This window comes from Lutjanus erythropterus, chromosome 12, assembly GCF_056507025.1.
Source record: "Lutjanus erythropterus isolate fLutEry1 chromosome 12, fLutEry1.hap2, whole genome shotgun sequence".
NCBI lineage: Eukaryota > Metazoa > Chordata > Actinopteri > Lutjaniformes > Lutjanidae > Lutjanus > Lutjanus erythropterus.
The window spans coordinates 26,352,117-26,374,946 of record NC_139328.1 but is presented as its reverse complement, the minus strand read 5'-3'; the positions used below and the strand labels follow the sequence as shown (position 1 = coordinate 26,374,946).

Genomic DNA, 22,830 nt, shown 5'->3' with positions numbered 1-22,830 from the left:
AGCTTATCTTTTCTCTTTATGTTAAATCTTTGACCACAGATGTTAGCCACAGCAGCGTGCTTTATGACGTTCGGATGTGTAAACCAAACAGTGCTGATTGACAGCTCATTGTTTGCTGATTAAAGGGAAACTGAGAAAGCAATGAAAGGATGTTTAAGCGATGAACGTGTCCTTCGGATAATGAGCCAAGCAATCAGCAGTGAACTTTGACACTCAGACACTGTCGGTCTGTCCCCGTCCTCCATCAAAGATACTTTATCTGCTTCACCTCTGTCCCACTAACCTCAAAACTCAGTGATTAGATGCTTATAGAAAGTCCCTCAGTCATCACGATGCAGTCCCTCTTAACTACATCAAAGCTCTGCAATAAATAACTGTCATTAGGAACCATTTTGTATTAATGTTACTTGCTTGTAAAATTGTTCAATTAAGTGTTTGGTCATCAAATTAGTTCTTTTGTCTGTCCAAGAGTCCAATAACCAATCTCAATACTCACATTTAAAAAGATGAAAACAGAGTGTTGGATTTTGAAAAACATTTGTTAATAAAAATAGTTTTTTGTAACTTTTCTGTTGACAGGTTTCAGCATTGTTTCTTTTTTCAATTGCTTGGTTTTGAACCAAGAAAAGCAAGAAATCTCCATATCTGAGAGGCTGAAAACTGCATTTTCTGCCATTTTGCATCAAAAATTACATTAACGATTAATTGATTTTCAAATAATTAAAAGTTTAATTTTATTTTCACTGCTTGCCCAGATGGGCAAGTGAGTTGATGCATTTACTTGCTCGGCATGGCATTTTACTTGCCCTGGGCTAACAGGCAATATTTATTGTTGAGCTCAGCTGCAAAATCTTGACCAACAGTTGAGCTGGTATTGTGGATCTTGAGGTGGTAGATGTGGGCTGGTATTGACAACGCATCTGTCTTGCTCTTGTTTTGTGCAATGGCCCACAGAGCGACTGTCCTACTGTGATTTCTCCTGGTGCTCCTGATGACCAGTCCAACTGCCTTCTGCCCTGTTTTGTCACTCTGCCTGAACAGGAAGTCCTGTACTTGTGCCGTAGTTTATTTGGTTGTCATCATGACGTTTCGTGTGATTGACACCCTGTCACTGTTCCAGGTGCTCATCCTGTAGGTGGAGAGAGAGCAGACGACCATTTGTTTGAGTTCGGTGGAGCAGACAGCTCAGCAGTAGAGTCGTGCAGTTGCAACTTCACGACATTTCATGAAATTCTGTAGCAGTTATGACAATCATTTTGGAGCCAGACGCTGCAGCTGTAAAATATAGGCTATGTAATAGAAACGGTGTGATTTCAGTCCTGTTTGAGACATACTCATAAACATAATTATTTTCAATACGACAACTTCCGCTTACTTCTCCACGTTAATGATTAATGAACTTAAGTTCCCTACAAAAGAAAAGCAGCCACTTTCTTTGAAGAAAAATACCAAAATTCTCTACATTTTCAGAAAATTGTGGTTATAGTACCTGCCATATTGTCTTTTGATGCTTTGGTGTTTTGCTTAAACAAAAGACAGATTAATTGTAATGTTCAAACTTTATGCAAAAGATATCCCCCAGGCCAAGAGGTACATTCATTAGGGTGAAAAGTAGAGACTTTGTTAGTGGTGTGTCATGGGGTATGTAATGAGAAAATTTGCATAAAACAAGAATGTTCAGGGCTTCCAGAATCAAAAATACAAGTCAAATACAAGTTGAGTGCATGGGTTTGTGTTGAATAATGAATTCATCATATAGTCTAGTCCAGAGGATTTCAAAGTAGGAGGTGGGCCTCCCCAGGGGGGCTCCAAACAGTTTCAGGGAAAGCTATGGAAAGCGAATGTAAGTGAAAAGTGAAAAATGTTACATGGCTTGTAGTATTAGTTATTATAATATGTGTGATTTGGATAAAGAGAATAGAGAATTTTACTGTTTTTCCTACTTTCCCCAAGTCCTGGACTCATCTATAAAATACCACAAATAAACGCTCCGAAAGCCAAAGATATTCAGTTTCTAATAATATAAATGTGGAAGCAACAAATGTTTTTATGGATTTCATTGTGTTCATAAACATCCTCCTAATTTAATTACAATTTCACTTGTGGCAGACACAATGGATAGAATAGCGTCTACTGTATAAAACCAACACACAGTCTGTATGCGAAATCAACAAAATGAAGCACATCGGCAACACACTGGCAAGAAGTAAACCAACAATGATCATCACTGAAGTATGGATTTTGGTGGAGAGCCCGTTGTCTTGGCTTGTGCTCTCAGAAAATATGTGTAGAATGGGGCTTGATAGGCAGTGTGGGCAGCAGCTCATAGTTAAGAGGCCAAGAATGCCTGAGGTAATGGTGTCTTAGTGAAGACAAACTGACTCTGCACTACTCCCTCACTGCTGTCAGACCCAAAAAGATGCATCTATAAATGTCTGTTTTCAGGAGAAGGCGAAGTATTGGTCCCGCTGATGTTCAGGAGTATGTAAAGTTGTGCAGCAGAGTTTAACCTGAAACAGCCTCATCTATGAGTCGTGAAAATCAGTGGACAACCATGACGGCTTTTTAAGATCGAAATGAACATGTTCACCACCAAAAAGACGTCTCAGACACAGATGTTGAAAACCCTTTGAGGGGGAACTTTAGGGGGCAGTGTAGAAGGTCATACAAAAGGTCATTTTCATTAACTGGCCAATTAAACAAGTATTTGATACGGATGTCATATACACACTGTAGATACAATACAACACTGAAACAAATATTCTGAAATAGGGCTGCAGCTCATGATTATTTTCATTATCAATTAGTCAGTTTTTCAAACCCTAAGGTGACATCTTTTCATCATCATCTTTTTATATTAAGATATTCAGTTTACAGTCATAGGGGGACTAAAGAAACCTAAGAGCTAAAATAACAAATATAATGTAATGTTGAAGGTCCTAGATTATATATGGAATAAGGCATCAGTCACTACACTGCAAGAAAAATCTTTTGATTTTTGATACATTTTTGTCTTTTTCATTCTAATTTCATCACTTTCTCTCATTTATGTAATCAAACACTTTAAATCTTTCTGTCTTATGCAACATTGCTACCAGAATGACGAGTGATTTTAAGAGAAGCCATTCTCTGTCTGTTCAATTTCAGTTTTCATACAGTCTGTAACTCAGTATGTCCATCCATGATTACTTGATTGCCCTGTAATCCTTTGATCCATATAAGCTGGAAAATCATAAAGTTTGTGACGAACGGAGCGAAGATAAGAATCCTGTGTGCAGTCTGTAAAGCTTAATGTGATTAGCAATGCATGACATGAAGTAATTGATTTTTTTTTTCTGTGTAGCGTCGTTCTAATTTTGAGAAATTAGCTGGCACCACCAGCCACAGGACAAATACTGTAAACCTTTGATGCCTTTTATACATTTGTTATCACTGTACACCACTTCGGCATCAGTTCGGCTGGAATTAGTGTCCTATAAAAACTACTTTTTTGTCAAATTGTCGTTAACATTCTCAAACACAAGTCATTTCAGTCCGTTTAGTCATTTTGGTATATTTGGATTGTCTATACTTTCCACTCCTCGTGATTAAATTGATTTATAACTGAAGATATTTGACTGCAAAAATGTAAAACCTCATGTAGAATTTAGGCTAAGGGCAACAGAGGCCATCCTAGGGGACTGCTGCCGACTGCTGTCGGGGCATGATGAATGTGGGCTGAGAGTATGATGAAATGTCTGCAACAACAGCATTACTGAAAAGGAATGAGGTCAGTAAACTAAAGGTCTGGAAGCTTTACACAGGCTGCAGGATAAAGGCCACAGGTTTATATTGTAAAACCTGTAAAACCATATTCCTGTGAACACTGAATGTCGTGAGTGGATGTCATTAAGTAGAAATCATGCCTTCATACTTACTAACTGTAAGATGCTGACTTGAGAATGTTTGAAAGTTGAGTTTAGTTGTTACTGTAGTTGTTAAATTGGCCTTGGATTGATTCTGATTGCTTTATCACATTTAACCTAATCAGAAGAAGTGACAGTAGAACAAAGATGAACCAGAGGGAATCATAAAAGACAGATGAAAGCCAATACTGTAATGCAAATCTATGACCTCCCCCAGGTATGGCCCAGGTAATTTAGGGTTGCATCATTCAGGCTGTGTGGAATAGAATATTTAGTTAGTATTTTTACTTGATGATTGGTGAAACCAATATGTCATCAAGACAGTTAGTTAGACATATCAGTCTATAATCGGCATCTGTGTATATGCTGATATAATTATTGCTCATCTTAAATTGGTATAATTTTCAATTCTTTTAAAAGGATGACAGCAAAGTTTGAGTCACATTCATTGAATAACTCCAACAAATCTAACAAGTTATGGGGAAAAAATAGCACTATTCACAATTTCATATGAAGTCAACTCTATTAAAACAAGTGAGTCACAATCAGGATAAATCTCTCATGTTATTTGTCATAATTTAAGATTGTTTTCTTGATGTGTTTTTAACGTCACACTATAGGACATGTATACAGTGTAGTTCAGAGAAATTTTCAGAGAAAAAAGTGAAAGATCTGTGTTAGTTTGATAGCGACATGTTGTATTGTCTCAAATATCAAATTTTATTGTTTCTTCAAAAATGGTGTTTTACAAAAAAGCATTTTTTACTGTGTACTTTCCAACTATCCATATACTGTATAATAATTAAAGACAACTTTTACCTTGAGTTTATTCAGATGCACACAAAAGGTTCAGACTTTTAAAACTTAAATTTTTTTATGACTTTTATGACTATACTTGTATGACTTTGCTGTGTTAATGTAACTAATCTATCATTGGTTGTCATCCTTAAAACTCAGTTCTGTCCTGTTTTATTCTCCTTTGGGGTAAGTGATATAGCTCATGCATGCAAACAGGATGTAATAAATTGTTTGTTTATGAATAGTATGTACTTCACTTTGCTCAAACCTCTAATTCTGTTAGCTTGTGACAAGCACCAGCATCGCTTTCACCATCCCTAACCAGTTTGCATATGTGCATCAGATGAATTATGTCAGTGTTTGAGTCAGAGAGAGTGTGGCTGTACTAGGCAGTTCATGCTGTAGGTGTGGATGTGTGTAACTATGAATATGAAGTTGGGTGGTGCAGGAAAACTCAGGCAAACTCAGCAAGCCATTTTCCTTTGACAGTGAAATGTTAAAACAACGTGTTTTGAAACAGCCTGACTTCGTCGTCATTCTTTCAAAAGACATATGAAAAGTCACTATGACCGCAGCGTAACTGTTTCGCTCTGCGTCTCTGTTTCTCTCCACCTTCCCTTCGTCTCTGTGTGCTTGTATGACATGGCATGGGTGGGGCTTCCCCAGTCTTTTGATGTGCCAAAGGGCGGGGCTCAGCACCACGGCAGAGGATGGAAACAATGTGGAGAGACAGACAGACAGTCTCTAAGTGTTGAAACTGTTTTCTTTTAACTCTGTTCTTTAGCACCTTGGGTTTGAAAAATGTTTGATTAAAATTATGACATTTATCTTTATTTTAGGGTGTTTACCTCACATTTGTTAAGCTGCATAGAAATTGTGGACTTACTGTACCCTTCAATAATAAAAAGCCTTATTGTCAACTCTCTCCCTCCTTTCCCCTGTACTCATCATACTTGGCAGCAGTTTTATTCAATTTAATAACAATAATGTGCATACATTATGTATTCTTTTTCATCAGTACTTGTAAATTTTATCTTCATACACTCCGAGCTTGAGCAACTCCTAATTACTGGAGTGCTTTGCATGCGTAGTAAAGTAATGCCATTTAAAATTGTCTTTCTGGAGAACAGAAACTTGCAGATGAGACAGAGGAAGAGAAGTCACATCAAACTTCACAACAAATAGTTAATTGTCCACCTCTTTTGAAACTATATGTCCTCCTCCAGCTAAAATGTGTCTTCAGAAAGACACATTTTAGTGTTAGGCATGTCGTGGTTAGTCATGCTGTTAGTCCGGCCAAAATTTTTAATGTGGACATAGTTCAGTGCAGCTTGCCAAAATGTTCAACGTGAAATGAAGCTATTTTTTAATGCTCTGATTTTGCAATCTTTGCAAGGAGGTGATTACTCTGAAGTGGGGAAAGCTAAGTTTTTGTTGCCACATTTAACAACAAATTCTAAACTTGAAGGGCTTATTTTTTCTTGCAGGCTAAATCTGGTTTTCATGCCACTAGATTATGGATCTGGATTTAGAGAGTCCTGATGCTGAATTTTCAAGAGTAATACAGAAAGTCAGGTCAAAACTCTTCCTGGTACTGGCTGAGAGGGGACCAGCGTACAATGAAAACAAATATTCAGTTTCCATTCAAATGTATTCAAACTCTTTTGTCCCCTGAGGGAAATTTAGGTTGTCACAGGGTTTACAGTGAAAACACACAAAACCACAACATGCTGTAAGAGCACAGTGAAAGAGTTTAAGCAAAATAAGTTTGAAAGTGGATGGATGCTAGCCAGTATTTCACGAAAAGTATCCTACTGTTTTAAAGAAAATTGACAAAATGTTATACTGACAGGTGAAATTGATATTGAAGTTTAAATGCTTAAATGTAAGATTGTTTGTACAGAAAAAAGTAGCATTAGTTTTTCCAGTTTTCTGGAGCCTTATTCATTTTAATTCCAGACAACCCAAAATCCAATCAAATTAAAGATATTTAAGAATATTTTTATGCATAATTTTTTGTTTTGCAACACAAATTAGGTTATCACTAACATACATTGTATTAAGCTCACTATAGTGATGCAGGGAGCTGTTGCAGCTAACTACAGACTCACTACTGCAGGTTGTGTAATCAGAATCTATTAAACATCAAAATCTACCCTGGTTCTGTCTCTTCACCCTCAGCACAATAGAGCACTCAGATTTCCTCGACTGATCTCTCTCCTGGCTGCGCTCTGTCCTCACATCCTCGACAGCTCGTCTCTCCCTCCCTCCCTCGCTCTCCAAGCCTAAATATAGACGTCAGCATGGAGCAGCCGTCTCGTCATATAGGTTTCTGGTTTCTGCGCCTTTCAGCACCTCCTGCAATCTGACAAGAAGCTGATTGAGCTTCTTTCCTGGTTGTTTTTGTTGTCACCTTGGAGAGGAGAGTCACCGTGTTCCTACCGGAAACGGGGGTGGATTATTAGTCAGTAGGCAGTGACTGAAGATAGATTTAGAAATATGACAGGAAGAAGCAGTTTTGCTCTTAATTTGTCAATTAAATTAATAAATTCCAGCAATACTTGACAGGATTATTCACACCCTCCACACCTCTCTGTCTCTCTGTCTCACAAACACAAACCATCGCATGCATTGTATGGGGGGCGTGGCTGTACAGGGAGGTTAGATTTCCAAACAGCTGTTACATAGTTTGACTGTGAGTCTCACCCACTTGACTTGCTTTGACACAGAGAAACACTCACACACACGTGACAAGAAGGGATGCCCCAACCCTGCACTGATCACCAGTAGGTTCTGGTTCCGTATTCCTTTTTACTAATTAACTCAGAAACACAGGATTTGACGTAGGGTCAGAATACTACAATGCCCTTGATTCATTAACAGAATCAACCCAAGGAATCTTGAGTTTCACAGAAATTTCACAGGAGTCTCCCAACCTCTCATACTGTGTGTAAATCCCTACAGAAGCAATTTACTACAAGTGTGTTACAAGACTGTTCTCTTTGGTGTTATTGACATTAGGGGACACTGAGTTGGAAAACAGCTCTGTGTATAAAGAAACGCAAGTGTCTGTACTAATGTAGACGTGTTACTACAGGCAGATGAAACATGATCCAGGGAGGCCAGGTTGGGTAATACATCCATAAATTTGCAGGCTTATTAGATGCATTGCACAGCGGTTTGCAACGCTGTCAGACAGGATTTTAAATCCCGAAAGTTATCATGGTGCTTAACTTGATGATTGTGAGATAAGGAGTGCAAATGCACCATTCACACAAAGTTATAAATTACACCTGGAATATATGCCAGCAGGTATTTTTAAAGCAAAGTAAAGCAAACCAAGAAGTAATGTGTTAGATGTGATATGAACAAGAACAAGTGAAAAAACAAACCAAAACAAAAAGAAATCTGTTAGCTAGATACAAAGGACAAATAATTCTCCAATTTGACAGAAAAAAAGACTCTTAGATCTCTTAGCTCTCTTAGCTTGATTAGCTCTGCTAGCAAGTAGCATGCTAACACAGACCTACAGGACTTGCAGTTGTTAAGTAACAATTGAGGAAGGAATGAATGACCTTAAAAAACCTTTGTCCCTCTTTACTCAAACACGTGAGGTGTTGGTGCCATTGTTGCTCTAAAAAGAGAAATATTACCTTTTTTTAAGGAAATGACTCAGTTTCCTTGCTTTGTCACTCTATGACAAAGTAAGGAAACTATACAGCATTATACATCATCATTTATTATTTATTCTTAAATTTTTTTTATTGTACTTTGGTTTCCTCCTATTTTGTTCATATTTCAGCTGTTTCATTCTTTTTAATCTCTCTGTCCCCATTGTTTCCTCCTGTGCTCATACATTTACAGTTTCATCTCTAATGGTGAGTCATCTCGGCTGCTTTGTTAGAAACTCCTAAGTGTTATTTCCTGTTTACTTCATTTGAATAACTGGCATTTGCTTTTTGAGTTTTACCTGCACCTTTTCTTTTTTCTGGTCTGAGAGTTTCCTTTACTTTTTAGCCATGTACTGTTTCAGTCTTGGCTCTCTGTTGCTGCTGTTTACCCCAAAAGGAGAAAGAAACTGTGCTACTGCAGCTGCTTGTTTTATTACACAGATGAGTCATTCTTTCCAACTTTTTACTCCGTGGTTCCAGCTGCACTGTTTTGTTGTGAGATTGGTTAAGTTGCGACAGATGCAGCCACTGTAGCTGACTGCTGTGATTTAATGCAGGTACTTACCAAAGTACAGAGCTGGGACAGATCACAGCCACATCTGCTGCGGCTTCTCTTTAAGATCAGCTATGAATGGACTTGCAGTGTTCACAGTGTTCATTTACATGTTTGGCTTCGTTCTAGTAACTCTGACCCCTCTGTCTTCTAGACTGTAGTTGGACAGTGATGACAGTGACATCATGACAGAGACGTCATGTGTGGTGAATGTTTCCTGATGTTTGGGCCTAGCAGCTGGTAGAATTCACTTCCTATTTGAGTAATTTGACACTGGTAGCACAGTGGATTCAAACAGTAGTAACAGTAGTATAATAAGAGAGATATTTGTACCAGGGCTGCAACAAACCGTTATTTTTATAGTTGATGAATCGGTCGATTATTTTCTCGATTCATCAGTTAATACTTGTTTTAAAATGTCAGAAAATGGTGAAAACTGATAATCAGTGTTTCTCACTCACAACCCAAAGATATTCAGTTTATTGTCACGGAGGAGTAAAGAAATCAAAAAATATAAAAATATTTTTCCCTTAGAAAAAACAACTCAAACCACTTAATAGATTTTCAGAATAGTTGGCCTTTAATTGAATAATCAATTAATCGTTGCAGCCCTTTTTGGCCTTGGTGCAAAGTGCATTTCCATCAGGACAACAAAAGTGAAACCCAGAAGTTTGTCAAACAGTTATCGACAGCAGCATAGAGCTCCTACCATAACAAGAAACAGAAAATTTGTTCAGTTTCTCTTGGTAACAATAAAATTTATTTTGTTTATTATAACAAAATGCTTCTCACATTCATAACAAACTATTGTCATGCTATAATTGGCTGTTATAAGTGGATATTGTTCCACTATGTAATTAAATATTATTCCAGGTCAAGAGGCCACAATGAAGCAGAGAAAATATGAAATAAGTTATAGGCACCTAAAGTTGAGTACAGCAGAGGAAGCCTTGAGGTGAACATGTTTACTATGCACAGACTCAGACTTACAGATAAACAAATGCCGACATGCCTCATGAAATCCATCAACACTTGCACAGAGTCCAGAAAAAGACTTTGTTGTCAGTGTTGTATAAATAGTAATTGGAATTTTAATGTGAAAGAAAAACACCACATGCCACTGACAGTGTGAGCTTGTTTATTTATGTGGAAGATACAGAACAGTGTGCACGTGGATCATGCAGTATGTATTTCCTGGATGGTTTCTTGTGTCACACAGAGCCACATGCACTGTGTTTGTTTGTTGTAGAGTGACCTTGAATTCTTGTGGGAAGATTCATGCAGCAGGCCATTGTCAGTCTGTACTTGTTGGAGTGTTTATTTTTCAATTAAAAGAAACACTATCCTTTTGTGTAGAACAACACTATGTGGTTAGCATACTGAAAGGGAAGACGGATGAATTACAAGTTTTTGTTATTATAATTTACTACACAATTCACATTCCTAATGTTTGTGTGCAATTTTGATAAATGGAATCGTTTGTAATAACGTCATGGATGTGATGTGGACATCATTTTCCAGAGAATGCACAATAGTGCATAAATAAATAAACATTTAAAAAACAAATAAGGACACACTCATGCACAAACTATTTATTAATGTATTTAGAGACTAAAGCTTTCCTGATTCACCCAAACAAGCATATTTAAATGCATTGTGTTTATGATTATATTCAAATGTACTCTTTGAGGCTTTGTGTGTCTGCCTCAGGAGTGTTAGTGCAGGATCCTCCCAGTGTGTCAGTTATGTAACAGGTCTGTCACAGCTGACTTCCATCCTGTCATGGCACATCTCGCTGTGTTTTTGTAGACTTGTACTCTTCTCAGGTAGTCAGCAGCATAATTTCTTTGTAAGATATCTATAATTTTATAGAATGATGCCTGAAGTTTATGAAGTAATTCCTGCATTTGTCACTTTTTAACATGCTAACAGGATCTGTCGGTCAGTCAACTGATCCACCAAACAAAATGACATTCCTGGATGATGTATCCTAATAACTTTGGTGATCCTCTGACTTTTCCTCTAGTGCCACCATGAGGTTGACATGGTAACTTTGGTGATCTTTTAACTTCTGCTTTAGGGTCAACAACAGGTCAATTTGTCCATTACTTACTTTATACTTTACCAAATACTTGCAAACTTAATGACAGTCAGCCTCAGCTGTACCTTACCTTGAAGGAACTGTATTGTCACATATACAATCATACAGAGTACAATGTACAGTGAGGAGGAGGTCTAGGTACAGCCTCACAGAGCTGCTAGCATGACTGTTATCTGCTAGTTACAGTCTGAAGCCTTTGGCAGAAAAAAACAAACTGTGGTGCAAACAGGGTGATTTTCAAAACTAAAAAGCACAAAAGCAATATGATACTCAAGAGACTGGATTAGGATCTTCCCAAAAAAGATCAACTAATCAAAGAACCACTGAAGTATATCAAGTTTGGTTTCAGTTAAATTCTTTGGAAGGGCCTTTGTAATCTTCATATTTTAGTCAGACATACAGTGTGTGTGCATGTTTGTGGACATTTACAAGCTGCACCAGAGGCTATATTTTGGTCAGTAAGAGTGGGTGCTCTGCCAAAGAGAACTGGCATAGATAGAACAAGACACACAATATAAAACAAAGAGGTTGCAGTGTGCTTATCTGTAGTAATTAGGCTTTACAAAGAGGCCTGTCATACATACTCTGTTGTAATCATGGGTTTACTGTTTGCTACAAATGAAATGCACAGTTTAATTTGTTTAGTCTGATTTAATTCTAATATCAGAAATGTTCACCTTCATTCTGCAGTTGAATTCTATAGGGTTTTACAGATGCTTAGTCTCATTGGTATAAATGGGGTGGACAAAATATTAGAAGTGTTATTTATTTTCTAAATTGTTTACAGGAGTAACTTCAGCTGGAGGAAACAAAGATCAATTTTACTCCTTGTGTGTATGAATTGGCACTGCAGACAGTAGTAATTGTAACAAAGTGCAGAGCTTCAAAACTTTAGTTACACAAATCCATCAGCTTTCAAAGTAAATCACAGGAAAAAGGTTAAGAAGAAACTCATGGAAATTTGTGATTAGGGTTGCACAAGTAATCAAAATTTTATTACATATGGCTTTCTGTAATTTCAAATTGCAGGAGGTGCAATATTTGTAAAAGGCAAAATGTGTCAAAAACTTTTAAATTAACGAATGTCATGAGGCAGAGATGTCCTGTCCCACGACTCAGATTCTACAGACTTAAAAAAAACATCTTCATTTGGTACAGAGTCCTGCAAAAAAAAAAAAAAAAAAAACACACCATAGTTACTTTAACATGATTTTCAATCAAAATAAGAATAATGATGTAAAAATGATCATTACCTCTAATAATGCAAATCATATCACAGTTGCAATGTAAATTAAAGTAATCACAATTAGATATCTAAATAAATCATTCAGCATCTGTCTATTTTCTAGATGGGGTTAGTTTTAGAGATCATAATGATCTCTACAACTAGAATAAAAACCAGCAGAGTTGACATGTGAAGGGCTCACACCTACACTACAGTAATGTCATTATTGAAAAAACATGGAAAAATCATAGAATTTTGCTTTAAATCATGGATCTAACTGTTGCCTGTCTATTTCTTATTACAGGTCCATTATCCAGATGTGGAGAGAGTGGAATGGCTGAATAAGGTACACACACAGACACACACAGTCATTACCTTTATCTGTCTCTTCTCTCGCCCACTGGTGTGCTCCACATCAGCCGTTGTTAGCCTGTTAGCTAACAGAGGCAGACAGGTAGGCGATATAAATAGGATCTGAATCTGGAGCTCTGCTAGACCCTGACCCAGTGCTGCCACCTCCCTGGAGACAGAGAGAGAGAGAGATGGAAGGAGGTGGAGAGTGATATATAAAGAGAACTAGAGAAAGAGAGACAGAGTGGCATCTGGAAGAGCATCACTTACTGTAAATGTTCAGGTGGAGTTCCAGTAAGAGCTTAATGGATGTAGATGACCAGGAAAAAAACTTTTTAATATCTTTTCATGTTTACGGTCATGTTGTATTTTTCTTTTATGGTTGTTAATGCATACAGTGAGTCTGATTTAAAGGGGCAATAATAAACATTTATGCTCCTCCAAACCACAGAATTACCATAATTATATCTGTGAGGTGTTGATAACACTTGATCAATACCAGTGATCACTCCAGCTGACTGGAGAAGAAGGGCTTCAGAGCACCTTTTTGATGAATCTCTAGGTCTAATCTGTATGCATATTAGATGTCAGTTTAAACACCAGGAAGTTTTTCAAGGTTCAGTTTTGATTAAATTAGCATCCTGACTCAAGTGTGTGAGTTTGCAGGTGAACGCAGAATTACTGTTTACAGCTTCTCCAGTGCAAAACTAAACTTAATTTTTTCACTCATTACGGTGATCGTGATTTGAATTATTTGTAAAAGACGAAGATTTGAATCGAATCATCAGTCAGAGGCCGTCAGTCGACTGAGATTCTCCCAGTCGAGCAGTCGTTTTGTTTTTCCTTTGTCAGTCATTATGCATTACAGTAACAAGATAAAACAAAAATGCACAGGAAGAACATTTCAGTGAGGAATTATAAAGAAGGGGAATCATAAATATAGTTTTGTATCAGTTTGTGCACTTACAAAAACCATCAAGTGAAACAAGTGGTTGATAAACAAGTTTCTCTTCTTGTTTTTTCAGTTCTTAATGACAAAGAGAGGCATTAAAACGTGAGTCTTACTGGTGAAACACACTCATGTAGGCTGATTAAAGGAATTTAGTGTGGTGCACTGAACTAAAAAAAACAAGAACCATTGAATCTTTCAAATTTGATTCAACTGCAAAAATTCTGAGTCAGGAACAGCCCTACTATTTAGATATCTTTGCCTTTCCTTAGATAAAGTCATCATCAGTCAGTCCAGACAGTGGAGTGGTTCAGCTGTTCGTATGGCTTTGGACAAAGGTGTTTGCCAAATAACTGTTATGTTGTGAAATAACTTCTGATGAGCGTTTGTAACTGAAAAAAAAAACATCAGGAAGTCATGAATTTAAATATATTTGTGAGTTTCAGCCCTAAAGATTATGAGGATTAATAATAATCAATGTTTTTAAAGATTACATACAAATGCACGCAGTGTAGCCATTTATATTAATTCAGATTCACTCGTCATGCATTTCTGTAACATCTACTGCATCTTAATTAATGCTTTACACAATGTTTTTTATTGCACAAGTCTGTGCGTTTGTCCATTATTAATAAAGTACACTGGTCTCTGCACTGTTGTACGTTTAATCCAAATGATATTGCAACATTAATCTGTAGTGTCTCCAAACAATGAGATACCAGATCATTCCCTTTCTCTGCTCCCACAAGTCCACCAAGCATGCAGTAAAAACAGACTTCTCCAATGATTTCAGGTGTATTTCAACAGCTAACAGTGTTACCAAGAATGTGTTCATCTGAAACCAGTCTTAGCTGTAGGCAGGTCTGGACGTGATGTATTTGTCTAATTCTTTCTGTCTCACTCTGTCCTCCCTCAGACGGTGAAGCAGATGTGGCCGTTTATCTGCCAGTTTGTGGACAAGCTGTTCAGGGAGACAATCGAGCCGGCAGTGAAGGCCGCCAACCCTCATCTCAGCTCCTTCTGCTTCACCAAGATCGACATGGGCGACAAGGTGACAAGACGCCAATCCTGTGATGATGAGATTAACATGTACAGTGCTTGGTTTATAAAGTAATTTGAACTGAAGCGAAGTTCTCACAAATAAATCAAAGGCTTAGAATGTAAAAACAAGAAAAGAAGACTGTTTTAAAGCACTTTTTCAAGTGACAGCAATAAAAACAGAGGTTCCGATCACCATAATGGATCATACAATTAAAATTAAATGAAAGAAAAACACCAGTTAGATGGAAGATCCACCCATTACTACAGTATGATGTGGAAAATGTTTAATAAGAATATACAGTATTAAATGGGATAAAATTACTGATACTCTGAGAAATAAAGGTGCTGACTAGAACCAGAAAAGGTTCTTTTGTTTGTCCCCATTTTAGGTTCTTGTTGGAGGCTTTCATAAAGGTTCCTCTTGGAACCCTTTCAGAGAGTTCTACTTAGAAACCAATATAAACTTACATCTGGAATCAACTGCAAAAGGTTCCACCCAGAATCACCTACGACAGGTTCTCCATACAACCTTTTTATAATCCAAGGGTTTAATCTAGAACCCAACCTGAGTTCTTCAAGGATTTCAACAATCTTTGAAAAACTCTTTCTGAGAAAAAGGGTTCTTTGGATGAAAATGGTTCTAAATGGAACCATTGACAAACCCTTTCCTTCAAAATAGGGTTCTTCAGAAGCAAATGGAACCTCAGCCATTCAGGAAGAACCCTTTTGGAACACTTTATTCTTATTTCTAAGAGTGTCTGATTTGTTAGTACTGCTGCTCGTAGCTTCAGTCAGAGTGTAGGTGTTCAGATCTTTCATTACTGCGGTTCTATTTTTGTATTTTTTTGTTTTTGTGTTGTTTTGTTTGTTGCTGCTGAACTTCCATGAACTGAATTTTCTCCTCTGTCTCCATTTCATTAGTTTGTGTGCAGGAGGACAAAAGCAGCAAAGTGAAGTGTTATCTGTTATGAAAAGCATTCCTCCTCCTGTTAGCACCGAGCTGTTTTCTGTTTGTCTGTTCTGGATTAAACCTCACACTGAGCCAGATTGTGCTCACATTTCAGAGCAGAGCATCATATGTAGGCAACAAACAGCAGATCTCAGCGGTTTTAATCCAGAGTCTGGGCAGATTCAAGAAAAGATTTGCTCACTTGTTCCCATTTTTTCTGTGTTTCCGCAGCCGCTGAGAGTGAACGGGGTGAAAGTTTACACAGAGAATGTGGACAAGAGGCAGGTCATCATGGACCTGCAGATCAGGTACGCAGTGAACCTCTCACAGTCACAAACTCTTGGCTTTATTACTGAGCGCTTGTCATTTCCTAAGGATAAGGCTGGTACTGCTAAAGTTCCCAGTTCTTACACTGTTTGGGCACAATAAAAAGGGAGCAGGAGGTCTGAAAATGCCGAAAGTTGGTTTTGGTTTTGGGATTTTTTTGACAATGACAAAATTCTAGAATAACACCAGCCTATTTCTTTAACAATAAAAGTATTTCTGCTGGTTGAGAACAAAGGGAAAACATAAAGCCACTCACGTGTACAGTATATCTATGTATTTCCTTATTTCTACCTTCGCTTTCATGCTATAACATTAATCGTCTTATTGCATTTTTCTTGATCCTCCTTTCAGCTTTGTCGGGAACACAGAGATTGATGTGGACATCAAGAAATACTATTGCAGAGCTGGAATCAAAAGTATACAGGTATGACTGCTGTGTGTATGTGTGTGTACTGTGTTAAGTGGCATTTGTAATTTTGACAATGCAGCTTTGTGAGCCAGGGTCACATACGGTAGAGTGAAGCTCTCTGAGGAGTGGCAGGTCCTGTGTCTTTCCTGTTGTGTCATTTGATTTACCACAATAAACAGCTCTGTCATGTTGCAGCTGTTTGATTTAGTGCTGAAACTGTCAGTCCATTATTGAATAGTTGATTGGCAACAATCCTGACAATTAATAAAATGTTTAAAAATAAGAACTATTCTCTGGTTACAGGTTCTCAAATGTGAGAATTCCTCAGTTGAATATCTTTGGGTTTTGGACTGTTGGTCATACTGCACACATTATAAAGACACACAAATGGGTTGGGTTCTTGGTCCCTATAATGGATATTTTACTGTTTTCTGATGTTTAAAACATAATCACACAAATGTATTAATAATGAAAGCTGAGAAAGTGGTGGCAACATAGTCATAGTCTATTGGAGTTGTTGATGGCACGGAGGATTGAGAGACGACAGAGGCAGAGGGTACACATACCTCTCCTACAGTGAAGACGAATGGTGCTGTAAACGTCGCTCACCCCACAAGGCTGTAACAGACACCTGTCATCTCCTGTCAGATGATTTGGAGACTAATGCCAACCGTCCATATTCACTCCATGTTGTTGTCAAAGTGACTGCTGTGCTGCATTTCTTTGCAAGTGGGTCCTTTCAGCATCTCAGCTTGTGTCTCCAATAGTTCAAATAAAAATGCACCAGAGTCAGGCGCACCTGGCTTTTAAAGAGAGTGGTATATGACACCCTGATTGGTTTAATTTATGTTTTATCCTATGATTAGATGCAGCCCTTTTTGCCTTACTTTGAGACCAGATTATGCTGTTTAACCAACAAAAGTGGAATTGGACGCATCATAAATGCACTTGTGCTATGTACTTTAAACTATGCACTATAGATAGTTGAAATAGGGCCCAGGAAGTTCAAATCAATTCAGTGAAAATTTCATCAATCATTTAAAATAATGAACTGCATGAAATCTCAAAAAGTTATTAATATTAATTTCATAAGACCATAGAAGATAAAAAGAGACAGAGCGCTCAGGCAGATGTGAAAGTATCCCTCATTTGTTCGACCATGACCACTGTATTAACCCGTGACCTCTCCGGAGACACTTTTACATAATGTGTTGACACAGGACTGATAAAGAAGACGTTATCCACTCAGTTGTTGGCAGAGGATCAGGCCATATTTGCTGTTCAGAGATCAGAGACAGAGAGGGAGAGAAAGTGAGTGGAGAGAAGAGTTTGAAAGATTTACAAAAGAGAAACGGCTGCGTGTGCAAGACAGAGTCAATATTTGCCTTTGTGTATGGCTTATACTTTATAGCTGCGGCGCCGGGCTGTGTGTCAGCTTTTCATAGGCTGCTGAAAAAATAAGTAGTTCAGACGCCAAAGATGTTAACTTGCAGCTTATCATGAGTGATGAGTCATACTGTAGGACGGTTTGTCACAGTTTTCTTCTCATCAAATGTCACATTACATCAGTTACTTCTTCTGGTTAAGTAGATCCTGACACAGAGTCATCTGCTGCACATGATTTATAAAGCACCCTCACTCAGGCAGGAATAAGCAGCAGGAACCACAAAACAAACAGGAGGGCAACAGGAATAAACAAAAGGCTATCTCCAATCTTTCCACTGCATCCATTTCGATGAGCAAAATGTTGGTATTTGATTACTCAGAGCGTGCTACGACCAAATTTGGTGCTGCAGACGGGCAGTCTGCATATCTGAGGTTTGAGTCACTGCAGCCACTGAGAAAGCTGTGTCCTTAATAATGAAAAGCTCTGATGGGAAACATTCACTTTTCTTAAGAATTAACAGCCATGTCTGTGATTTCAGTTTAACATCAGAAAAAGCTTTGGCCTGCAGCAGTTCTTTGCCCCTTCTATAATCATAACTTTTTCAGTTTGAGCGTTTTGCATCGATGACTGATTCAAGTTCAGATTCTCTTTCCTCTTGACTCCACCACAATGGTTTTGTAATGCCAGCATTTCACGGCCAGATATTAGCGGAGACAGCCAAATGTCAGATGAAGAGTTTGGCCTTGTTTTTTGTTTTGTTTTTTTGAAAAGCACAAAGCCAGTTCATTATAAAATGAGGGTTAAGTCACAAAACAGAGAAAAGAGGATAGAGCAGCAGAATAATGGCATGATCCAACATAAGCAAAAATAAGTGGTGGGCACAGTAGTTTGATATTTTAATTTGTGTAGTGCATTAGGACCCCAGTAACCCGAGTAGAGCTGTGCAATGTGACCAAAATCTCATATCCCATGAATAAATAGTTTTATAAACAAACCATGGGGGTTTCTGAAGATGTTAGCTACACTACGATAGCATCAATTATATCAGAACTGGAGTATTTTTTCACTGAAAAACGAGCAAAACATGGCACTGAAGTTTTTTCTTGATGGAAAAAATATTTTCACTCTTCTCCTGGCCGGCTCTGGCAAGAGTTTGATCTGATTCGTTGAAGTTGGCCTGTGTTAGATGCGATAGACAGATGTCTAGTCAGCTCGGTTAATGCTCAGGCTCATACCACTTTGTGTTGATCAGACAAGCACAAACTACTGGTGTTTGTGGTCGAGACCGCACACTCAACATAAAATATAACAAAGGAGCTTTTATTAATACTGTAATGAGATACAGTGAATATACAGCAGACATATTACTGAGGTAACTGACTGATTCATAGTGTTTTTTTTGTCCACTGTGCAGCTTCATGGAACAATGAGAGTGGTGATGGAGCCTCTGCTGGGAGACATGCCTCTGATCGGAGCCCTGTCTGTCTTTTTCCTCAAGAAACCAGTGAGTACCTCAACCTTTCATCTCATCCTCTGACTTCTTCATGAGGTTCAGACTCACAAGTTAGTCTCAAAACACTTCACTCAGTAAAGTACGACAACAATCTTAATGCTTTCATTGCTAAAATTGATCGGAAACAATTAGATTAAAAAAAAAAAAAAAAAAAAACTCCATCGCAGAACCAATCCAGCATCTTTAGGGCGGCCCTTCATATTGGGGCGATGACTTTGTGTACCTTTACTGTGGAGAACGGGGGCAGAACATTGTGTCTGATCAGGTGTGTTCTCATTAGCAGCCATCCTCGCAGCCTTTCAAGCATCTACCTTGCATTTAGATATCCCCAGAGGATCGGTAGGCAGCAAGATCTTTGTCTGGTACTGTGAGACTCCATGAGGCGTATCTAAAATCCTTTTAAGCCTGTTCATTACCTGCTTGGTTACTTTAGCGAAAGGCCACCTATCGCCATGTTTGAAATTTTAAAAGGCTTTTCAAACATTGAAAGAAACTGCTGAACAGAAATATGCTTTTATGTGCAAAAATAGTTTAAAAAGTAATAATATTTTGCAGAAGCACACACACACACTATTGATTTTTAACAGGTTAAGAGTTTGATCCAAGAACTTATGGACATGTTGTTGATAATGTCCTATAATGACTTTGGTCGACCATCACTTGAGCATTGATACATACTGCACAGATTAACCTGATTATGAGCCTATTTATACTGTACAGTTCTACCAAACCGCAACGTTTTCTACTTGAGTCTTCAAGAAAGCTGCCCAGCCTCAGTCCTACTTTATCAGGGCATTCCTTCCCTCTGACTGCTGTCTTCCTTCCTGTGCCTCAACACATTCTATCTTCCAGATTCAGGCCTTGATACTGGTGCCCCCTTCCCATAAAACAATCATCATCAAAAGTCCCAAACAGAAATGTAGAATTATTGCTTCTCCTCCAAAACTGTGAGTGAAAGTTTGTGCTTTTCATATGACCCAAGTACAGTTCTCTGCAGCAAAGACTGATTTTTATCATCAACTCATCAACTGTCAAACAGTGTGTGGACATGTCAGGCTCAGATAGAGCACATATGATCAAATAAAGATTCTAAGAAGAGATGGGAGCTAGTTTCTGGATTTGGTATAGATGTGTACTTTTGTGCAGAGGCGCAGTTTTCTACCTCTTGCACCACCACAGGACCCACCCATCAGGAAGATGTGTTTATTTATATTTTCTGCTTTTGGGTGTAGTTCACTGATAAGCAGCTGTTTAGGCATTGTTGTTTGGCGAGTTGATGCTGCATTTTCCCATCCCACACTACAAAGAAACTGGCTTGAGTGACAGGGCGATTTGTTTTGTGGTTCACTGTCACTAGTCTGTCAAACCCAGTTTTCTATGTTCAACATTGTGGTCCACAGTCATGTTGCAGCAGGTTGCCTAGCTACAGGCAGCTGACAGCCGAGTTCAGCATCCTCCCAGACACATATTCTTCATATATGTTGTAGGCTCTGTAATTTTGTCGTCTTGATTGTCCACACTGTAATTGTACTGTGTTTCTCTATTATTTTTATAATATATTTCCTGTCTGTCCATTAGGGGTGGGAATCTTTTGGCACGTCACAATTTCATTTAATTTGACTCAAAGGGCTTTGATGTTATTATAAAATTATTATTAATGCATCGTGATGCATCAAAATTTTAATTTTTAGACATGATCAATTTTTTCTCACTGTATAACTGCTGCTTTTAAAACACAGCATATTTATAATGATCCATTGTTCAGGTCTGTACAACGTCACAGAAGCCAGAATGCTTCCATACTGGTTTTAAAGCCAAAGGAATACCAGTCAGATTGTATACATCTGCAATTACTCACATTCAGCCATCCTCACCAAAACTCAAGAAGTAGCCTAGTTTAAAATCTGTTGATTATTTTCTCGATTAATTGATTACTGGTTGGTCTTGTAAAAAAACAAAGGTAGTGGGTGTTGTGTGCTGTACAACTTGTGAAGCCCCTTAAGGAAAATTGTTAGTTTGTGATGTTGGGCTACATAAATCAAGTCGGCTTCACTTGACTTACAGTCTGTTTCATCAGAAAGCTAAGTATTGGTGTCACTCAGTATTAAACAACATCTCCTTGTTCTGGTTTCTGCTGATGTGTATCCTGCATACCTGGTTCAGCTGATTGTTTATTTATAAGTTTTGTCTTGCTTTTGTTTTCATCTGCTGCTGTACCATTAGAGTTCAGCACAAGGCTTTGGGTGATAAATTACCAGCCAGAACACCAGGGATGGCAGTATCAGTACACCACTTTGGTCCAGACTGAAATATCTTAACTAATTGATAGATCACCATTAGGGGTGGAATGGTGCATCTGTTTGTCCCGAACTGTTTGGTGCAGGACGTTCAGATTGGCATGCGACTGTCAAAACTGTGGTTTGTACCAGTTGTTGTGTATCAGCTGTAGCATGCCAATTGGTTTAGCCTGGTCAGTCAAGCTTGTGTAGTGTTGTTGCTCCCGGTCTGTTACAGTGAAAATGGACAAGGATTAGTGTCAAACTGTGTATCGACACAGTACGCACAAAAAGCAAGACTTTAGTTGTTGTGAGCTGACTGGAAACCGCGGTGTATTGTTGTGGTGCACTGTTTTAAAGATGTCATTAGATTCACATACCAATCATTGTCTGGTTTTATCTGGTATGTATTATTTCTACATCTTGCCTGTATGGCTGCCGGCTATAATGAGGTTCAAACAAAGAAATGTGCTTTCATTCAGAATGAAGAATGTGTGCGCTCAGGTTCATGTCTGTACAAATCAGCTTCTCTTTAGAACAATGAAAAGTGAGCAAAGTGCTGCTTTGGTTTAAATTAAACACTGTCTGGTAACAGTTTTAAGTACTAATTTGTAGATTATTAAGTAGCTCATTGTTTTTATTGGCAATAAAAGTTTGACAAAATAATTTTGGCTCTACATCTGTCCTTTTTCAAAGCTTTAAACTGAATTTACTAGTCTTTATCAGCAGTATGTCATTCGCGTTATGACTCAGTATCACTCTCCTCTTCTCTATAGTCTTAATCCTCTGATAAGTAAATAAAAAGCAAATAAGTAGAATTTGAGTCAAGATGATTTCAAACATAGCATGAGGAAATTTTCAATATTCCAAATTTAGAAAGGATGGTTTGGATTCCTTTTGGGTATCATTCTTGGAGCTCAGATTGCACCAAATAGTCAAATCAGCTGTATTAAAAATTGTAGACACAGTTGGTTTATTTGTCTGTAGGCCACAAAAGTTCAGTGACGCTGGAGATGACACATTCCTCTACCCTCATTATGTTTGTAGGTGCACAGCTATGCAGAGAGCTAAACGCACTTCAAAGAATGGTTGAAGACACTGGATCATCTTTGAGGTTTTTGCTGGAGGCAATGACTGCAGCTGTTGATGTGTTTCCTCAGTGACAATGTGCCTAGTCTGTGGCGATCAGAAGGACTCTGATTTACAATATTGCATTAGCAACACAGGCTCCAATCGAATAGTAGTGTGGCTAGTTTGGTTAGCAATAAAAAAACTTCAGTCTGAGAATAGAGGGATGCCCACCAAAAAACCTAACAGTAAAATTTGGCAAACTCTCGCCTGTTTTTGGTAATACAGTGAATAAAATAGAGCCAGA

The 22,830-nt window shown here is 38.1% G+C and overlaps 1 protein-coding gene across 4 annotated transcripts in view; it reads left to right on the top strand.

Moving 5' to 3' along the window:
* Window positions 1-22,830, top strand: part of esyt2a (extended synaptotagmin-like protein 2a) — a 55,571-nt gene that overhangs the window by 5,046 nt on the left and 27,695 nt on the right. For all 4 annotated transcript variants that reach the window (XM_084731582.1, XM_084731580.1, XM_084731579.1 and 1 more), the window contains exons 3-7: window positions 12,558-12,599; window positions 14,470-14,604; window positions 15,775-15,851; window positions 16,222-16,294; window positions 19,081-19,170. In XM_084731582.1, the coding sequence (XP_084587708.1) occupies window positions 12,558-12,599; window positions 14,470-14,604; window positions 15,775-15,851; window positions 16,222-16,294; window positions 19,081-19,170 (417 nt within the window). The remainder of the gene's footprint in view (window positions 1-12,557; window positions 12,600-14,469; window positions 14,605-15,774; window positions 15,852-16,221; window positions 16,295-19,080; window positions 19,171-22,830) is intronic.